We start from the raw sequence: 7,634 nt of genomic DNA, 5'->3' as shown, positions 1-7,634 counted from the left end.
GACGCGGCCCTTGTTTCTTGCGCCAAGTTGGCCGCTGTGGCTTGACCTCGCCCATGGCGAAGGGCGTCATGTGGGTGTGCAGTGCTCGCTCGGGGTTGCACGCGTTGCGACATTGCATTCTCCCTTTCCGCTTTGTTCGTTTCTCACTGCCCTTGGAATTAGGGTCAAGTAGGAACCCCATGAGGTAATGGTGGTCTTAAACGTTTTGTTTCAACATGTATAGAAGAACTAAGAGACCAACTCCCAGATCCATTGTCGTCCAGTCCGGTTAGGATACCTGGCTTTCACCCAGGCGACCCGGGTTCAAATCCCGGCAATGGAAAACTTTTTGTTACAAAAATTGGTTTTTCTTATTATAGTTTTGCTTTCAAATGATTTATTGATCTTTTATAGTTGGACAAATTCCTTTAAAAAAAAAGTCCTAAGTTTTTTTTTTTCCACTTAGTGTCCCTTTTTATTATTTTATTCCATCAAGTATTTTTTATTTTCTGAAAGATAAGATTACCCTTGATATATGTCTCGCTATAATCGTATTTGCTCCAATGCTCTATTATAGTCACCTCTACTTTGTTATCGTACCACGTGTCACCTCTACGTGATCGTACCCATCCCTTCGAATGATCACCATCTCCTTCTGCGTAGGACCCAAGCCCCACCCCCGTGAAACATGAAGCCTCCATCTTCAATACTTTTTATTTTATTCTATCAAATATTTTTTTATTTTCTTAAATATGAGATTACCCTTGATTTATGATCTGCCATAATCATCTTCGTTCCAATATTCTATTATAATCACCTCTATTTTATCATCATACCATGTGTCGCATCTATGCGACCGCCCCCCATCACCACCTCCTTTTGCGTAGGACTCAAGCTCTATCCTTGTGAAATGTGAAGTCTCCATTCCCAGCACCAACTAGTCCCCCTTATTGTCACCCCCATCATCCCTCCTCTTGTCTCCTGGCTATTACTTGTGATACCCATAGCCTTACCTCTTGCTTCCTCATTGCTTCCACCCCTTGCTCCCTTTGGATGCTTCCATCTTATCCCCTCTCGCACCATGCCCTTTGCGATAGTTTCTTCCCTTCCTTCCTTTCCATTAGATACCTAATCACTCTCATTATCTTCTCCCTGTGCACTAGCCCGTCGTCACTCACTTCAATGCGTAGCTACACCCTCTTGTCCTTAGCTAGCGTCATGTGGAAATAAAGCAAAAGGAGGCACTATAAGAAAAATAAAACTTATCCTTTTATGAGAAATTTACCTTTTATACTTTACTTATCCTTTTATTATTATATTTTTTGCTTTCAAATAACGATTTATTTTGTTTCTAATTTAACTTTCACTTAGAGACCGTGAATAACGGGAGCTCCTGTGGAACACCCAAAGATCCAACTCCCCAACTTGAGAATCCGATAAGCTCATGTTTTTTATGATTGCTAATATGGTCAGTTGCCATATCAATATTTGAGTCAGTTTGCTCTCTGATTCACTGCCTTTGATGTTACCATTTTGTGGCTTTCTTTCCTAATGATGTTCTGCTTTCAGTTTCAATTCTCCTTTTAGGGTTTGACTAAGCAACTTCTTCACTTCAATTGTTGTGTGGACATTAAAACGGTAGCAAACTTGCCAAACTAACACTTAAAGCTTTAGGCCTGACTCGATCTAACCATCCTTCCTACACCGACAAGTCAAAGAAGAAGAGGGCCGTGAAGAAGGTGGCTCGCCCTTAATGGGATGAGGAATCTAAGGGGGATCAGATTCTTGCGGAGAAGTCAAATGAAGTGCTTCTTTGTTTTGAGGTGCTAGCATCCTCAAAGGGCCCCCGAAGTTTAAGGTCCTCTTCAAGGAAAAGAGGAGGGAGGCAGAGGTCAATGATCCGATAGTAATATTTGCCTCAATCGATGATAGAAGAAGTGTGTTTGTGATCCTTTGATGCCATTCTAATTTGATTATACCTTGAGAATACATCCATAAATGTAAAGAGCTCGTGACCTTTAACGAGAAAGATGATAGCTATCATTCGGACATATCTTGTTGAGATTGGCATAATTAAGACATATCCTTAAATTTTTATTAGATTTTTTAATGAGTATAACGTTGGCAAACCATTGGAGATACTACACCCCAACAATAAACCCAGCTTTTAATTACTTATCTAACTCATCATTAATTGTCTGTTGGCGGTCGAGAGCAAACTTATAAAGCCTTTGCTTCATTAGTTGTGCATCAGAAGTAATATTCAAGTGATGCTGAGCTACATTGGGGTTAATTTCCAACATGTCTCTCGATGACCATGCAAACACCTCAACATTCTCCATAAGAAAGTTAGTGAGTTTCACCCATCTTACTAAGGGGAGTGTTGCCCTAACCACAACTTGATGTGGTCGTGCTTTATTTAGGAGTGCTTCAATCAATAGTTCTACCGATTTAAGATGTAGGGTGAGCTTGGCGAAGTCTTGGGGGTCCATAGGTGGTGCCTTGGATTGGACCTTCTTTGGTAGGAAGATCATCAAGCAACAATAGCGTGGCTCCCTCAGGTTGCTTCTTAGCTCTCAAATGTCAATTCTCATTAAAAACTTCATCACCATATGATAGGTTGATACCACCATCCTCAATTTGTTCAACATAGGTTAGCCTATGATTACGTGTTATACCAGAGAAATGTCCACCACCATGAATCTAGCTAGTATCATTTTGGAGCAAGACTCATCTCCGAATATGGCATACAAATTCACAATCTTGACAGGGGAGACAAAATCGCCAATGAATCATGTTAACGAAAAAGTCATAGAGGTAAGGTCAACGAAGAAGTCATAAAGATAAGGTCATTAGTTGAGAGCTCAAGTTTTTGGAAAGCATCTAAGTAGAAGTTATTGGTTTGAGCTACTTGTATCGATCATGACCTGCTTCACTCGAGTATTGATCATCCTTATAGAAACTACAAAAGCATCATCATGGTTCAGGTTGAGATATTGTCTCTTCCTTCTTGAAGGTTATCTCTAGATTGGCCTCTGTCTTCGAGCATTTTTCAATGATAGCTCGGGCATAAGCTTTATGACCCAAGAAGCTATCTCTCCTAAAGCTAATCTACTAATGATGATGTAAATTTATCTTTCCATTAACCCTTGAGGTCGGGGTGAGGGTTCTCGACGCTTTTCGGATGAACCACTCGAGGTGTTCCTGATGAATATTTTTTAATTTTCTCTTTCAACTTACAGTAATCCTATATTTCGTGATCGTAATCCTGATGAAATTGATAGTATTTGAACCCATCTCTTTTTGCTAATTGAGTCTTCATTGAGTGAGAATCTTTTAAGAGCCCTTTTTTTATTTATGGAAAAACTTTAATTCTAGACATATTTAGGGGGTCGACTTGGACTTTGGGCAAGGTAACTCAGGTCATTTGTTCCTCCTTAGCCATGGTGATCTCGAGGTTGAGATGGATTGTGCTCACTCCTATTTCGGCCTCTTGTGTGACTTCTTATATTTACTAGAGAATATTGTCTCGACGATAATGTATTAATTAACCATCTGAAGTACCATTGACATTTCCACTAATAACCATAAGAGATAAGAGGGTTTAAGACTTATCATAAATGTATATATTATAAGTGATGGATGGATATCTACCACATTTCGAATTTCATTAGTAAAGCATATGACGAAGTCTACTAGTGTCTCCTCCTCCCTTTGTCTGAGACCAAGAAGTGTCACTATTGATAGTCTCGAGTGCACATTTCCAAAGAAGTTAAGTTCGAACTCTCTCGTGAGTTAGGCAAAAGAGATGATAGAAAGTAACTTCAAGTAGATATACCATTCTCATTCTGGGCCTTTTAACGTGGTTGGAAAGGTGTGACATATTAGGGCATTTGAAGTGCCATACAATGAAATTTTGTCATAAAAAACTGTAATATACTCTATCAGGTCGACACTACCATCAAATGCTTCTAACAACAAGAGGTGAAAGTTTAGTGAAATTGATTCTTCTTAAATTTTCTAGGTGAATGATGACTAACCCAAGGTAGGGTCAACCAACATCTCCCTTTGGATTGTTGAAACTCTTGTCGTATCTCCTTTGAACATTGATCCATTTGTTATACTTGGATCTACAAGGAATCCTCCATAGAATCTATCGATTGAGTCTCAAATTTATGTAGGATAGAGTAGTGGTGTGATCTATTGAATTTTATGATTGGAGAGCAAAGTGCCCTCTCGACCAACGATTCGATGGGTCTTTTGTGCTCTTGAGATGTCGACACCAAGTTAGGTGGAGGAACATCGAGGGTGCTGAAGCTTGTGGCGGTTGAGATAGTGATCGCGGTTGAACTCATGGTGTTGCATGTTATGCTAACTAGTGCAAAAGTGAGGCAATGACTTATAACATGCCTATTAGCATTTGCATTTGTTTTAGTTCTTTCGAAATAAAGTTTTAATTTAAAATTTTTTGATCGAAAAATACATATCGAAAATACGTTTAACTTAAAATGTGAGTAAGAATAGTGAGCAACTAAATCAGTTAGTAATAGTAAGAAAGAGCATAAAGAGAAATGCAAATCACAGTTATAGTGGTTCGATTGTCTTGATCTGCATCCACTCTTGATTCCTCTTCCCTCGAGGCCATCGGCTTTCACTATCAATTTTCTTTTCAATAGGTGAAGATTAACTACTATTATTGCAACTCTTTTCCTTTTCATAGGCTTAGGAGAGAACCTTCACACATCTCTTTTATAAGAAAACCTCACACCTCCCTTAGAATAATCTTTAAACTCGAGGAGGAAAAGACTCAACACTTTTCAAAAGAGTTTACACACTTCAAATCATAAAGTTTCATGCTTTACCAAGCAAGTATCAGTGGGGTATTTATAAACCCCAAATGGCTTCAAAAATAGAGTCAAAATTTTAAATCTCAGGTTTTTCAAGCCTACGCTGGGCGATGCTACCACCGTATAGAGCCTAAGAACCTAGGCTTTGGCGGTACCATCGCCTGCTTGGGTGATACTACCGCTGACATTGGCGGTACTACCATTGGGATTTTCAGAAAAGCATAATCCGTACTTTCCAGCTCACAAGTAGTACCATTGCCTAGCCCAATCCCAGGTCATTAAATTAGTCTTTTAATATGCTCAATTTGTTCAAGCTTAATAGATTTCTAATTAAGTTGACATAGTTACAACCTAGAACCAACTCAATTAGACTCTAAGCCACTTCGATCAAGATATAACCACTTATGAAGTTTTCAGTACATTGTTTGGCATGACATTTGCTCATCCGACTCTTCGTCCTAACCTCTAATGTATCGTCTTTTTCTTTGGCGTATTACCCGACATATAGACCTCTCACAACATTTGATCTTCTGGAACAATACCCAATCCTTCTGGCTTGATGCCTGAACTCATGGCACAAAGTTCATCCTTCGGCACGTCGACCAATCCTCTAGCTCGACGTCCAATCTCTGACATGATGTTTTCCGGCCAAACGTATGATTCTCTTACTTCAACAATGTATCTTTCGATGGTTCAAGTCCATGATCGAAGTTTCTCTTGCATCACTTAACTCAAATGCTTATTAGTTTATAAACTCATCAATTGATTTCATTATCAAAATCTAGAAATCAACACTATCATCCTTGAATGAAAATATTATGTCAATGGGTGAGTGTTTCTGTGACATTTGGCTCTACTTCTAACTTAAAAAATGATAAGAAAAAATATTGTTGACATCTTGGTTAGCTCGATGTGGTCCAGACTCATATGCATAGGGTTATCTAAGATGAAAACGTCTAACTCCTGAGGTGCAACTTACAATTAAGACCAAGATCGAGAGAGATTTTCCTATTTGATCCATTCGACGTCCCAGTTAATAACTCAATGTGTATGAGTGCATATGCGAGTAGTCAAAAAAGGTATGCCCCCTTTCCCCCTACTTGAAGATGGGTTTTTGTGCTTGGTCCTAAAGGGCATAGAATATTTCATAGGATATTCTAGTTTTTCCTTGACTTATTGTCCATGTGGGCGACAAAATGAGAGGACAACCCATAATCATTTGCCATAGACTCTTGTCGACATGAATGGGTAGGTGGAAAGTGTCCTCCATCTTTTCTTTCTATCTTAGACTTGACTTGGTAGTTACATATTAAATTACGATTGGTTGAGTATATATTCCCTATCACTATCCATCATATTTTGTAAACTTAAGCTATTTTATGAAATAATATATCTAATTTATTTTTTTTTCACTGTATTACTGACTGTTTTTATCATTTTCACCCAACTGTTTTAGTTTTTAATCTCACCTTGCTTTATTAATCTGAACAATATTGGAAAAAGGGAAAGAAGCAAAAAAATAAAATCAAGAGATTAATAATAAAAATATTAAAAAAAATTTTGATATAAGATTTATATGAATCACATGGTTGTACACCCTTAATCTATATTCACAGAAAAAAAATAAAAATTGTTATCAATTACCAGCATCCTTACTTATCCTCACACACACACACACACACACACACACACACACACACATAAATATGACAATATTTTCTGCCATATTAAAACTTAGATATAGTGCGAGGATTCATTGTTATTCATATAGTATAGCCTAATTTACAAGCTTTTAAGCTACTTAGATGATGAGTAGATATATATACACTCTAACTCATCATCTGGTGGAACTCTTGGAAGTCAAGTTCGCCATCTCCGTCGAGGTCGTAAGCCCGTATCATGGCCTTGCAGTCCTCGACCGACCTCTCCTCGCCGAGCCGGCTCATCATTCTCTGCAGCCCCTTCGGCGTGATCCTCCCCGACCCCTTCACCACCTCGAACATCTCGAACGCCCGCCTCAGGTCATCCTCCTCCTCCCTCTCCATCATCCTCAGGAAGTCCCCAAAGTCCAGAAGCCGATCGCCGTCGGAGTCGAGCAAGGCGATCGCCGCCTCCGCCTCCTCCATCGGCATCTCCTCGCCTATGGAGCCGAAGAAACCGAGCAGCTCCACGCCGGAGATCTTCCCATCCCGATCTTGATCGATGTGGCGGAAGACTTGGAGGAGCTCATCGACGCGATCCCTGCGTGGGGAGGAGGGGGGAGGCGAGGCCACGGGGGCAGCGGCATCAGCCTGGCTGCAACAGAGCGGCAGACTAAGCTTGGATCGCTTAGGAGAGAGGGATTTGGATAGCTTAGAAGACATGGTTGCCATGGCCATCGTCTGTGGATTAAGCGATGCTATATATATGCACACGAAGATGAGGGTCGTAAATTGCATGGAAGTTGCGGTGCAAGAGGGATTACGTCGAGAGCCGGTACGCCATGAAAGTTCGAGGGAGCTTCGTGGGCGAATTGCTTAGCTCTGTGAACTTTGTCGGTCCCTCTTGCACGCCAAGTGTTTGTTCGATGTGCTGTGTAACTTTTGGACTGGCCTACACAGTACGTAGCTTAGCTGCTTTCAAGAGAAGGTGGTACAACATGATAAGGCAACCGACTTAGTGTTAGTATTTCTTGGATTCCTTCATTGAAAATAGAGTGATTAGAGGACAGAAAAATTTCAAACAAAGAAAAAAAAATATTTTTTCAAGAATTATGTGACAATATTATTGCTTTTCATAGTAAAATAATTTGAATTTTTCCTTATGGAT

The 7,634-nt window shown here is 39.8% G+C and overlaps 1 protein-coding gene and 1 non-coding gene across 2 annotated transcripts; one reads left to right on the top strand and one right to left on the bottom strand.

Annotated features, from left to right (window-relative positions):
- The first annotated feature begins 248 nt into the window (after positions 1-248).
- On the top strand, positions 249-322 carry TRNAE-UUC (transfer RNA glutamic acid (anticodon UUC)). The gene has a single exon. It is a non-coding gene; the product is annotated as a tRNA-Glu (tRNA).
- A 6,231-nt stretch (positions 323-6,553) lies between these two features.
- On the bottom strand, positions 6,554-7,332 carry LOC135650221 (putative calcium-binding protein CML19). The gene has a single exon (XM_065169458.1). It carries the CDS (start codon positions 7,262-7,264, stop codon positions 6,656-6,658), a length of 609 nt encoding a protein of 202 aa, XP_065025530.1. The 5' UTR covers positions 7,265-7,332; the 3' UTR covers positions 6,554-6,655.
- Positions 7,333-7,634: the final 302 nt, after the last annotated feature.

Source organism: Musa acuminata, chromosome BXJ3-9, assembly GCF_036884655.1.
Source record: "Musa acuminata AAA Group cultivar baxijiao chromosome BXJ3-9, Cavendish_Baxijiao_AAA, whole genome shotgun sequence".
Taxonomy (NCBI): domain Eukaryota; kingdom Viridiplantae; phylum Streptophyta; class Magnoliopsida; order Zingiberales; family Musaceae; genus Musa; species Musa acuminata.
The sequence above is the reverse complement of the archived record's forward strand: the minus strand, read 5'-3'. Positions and strand labels throughout refer to the sequence as shown.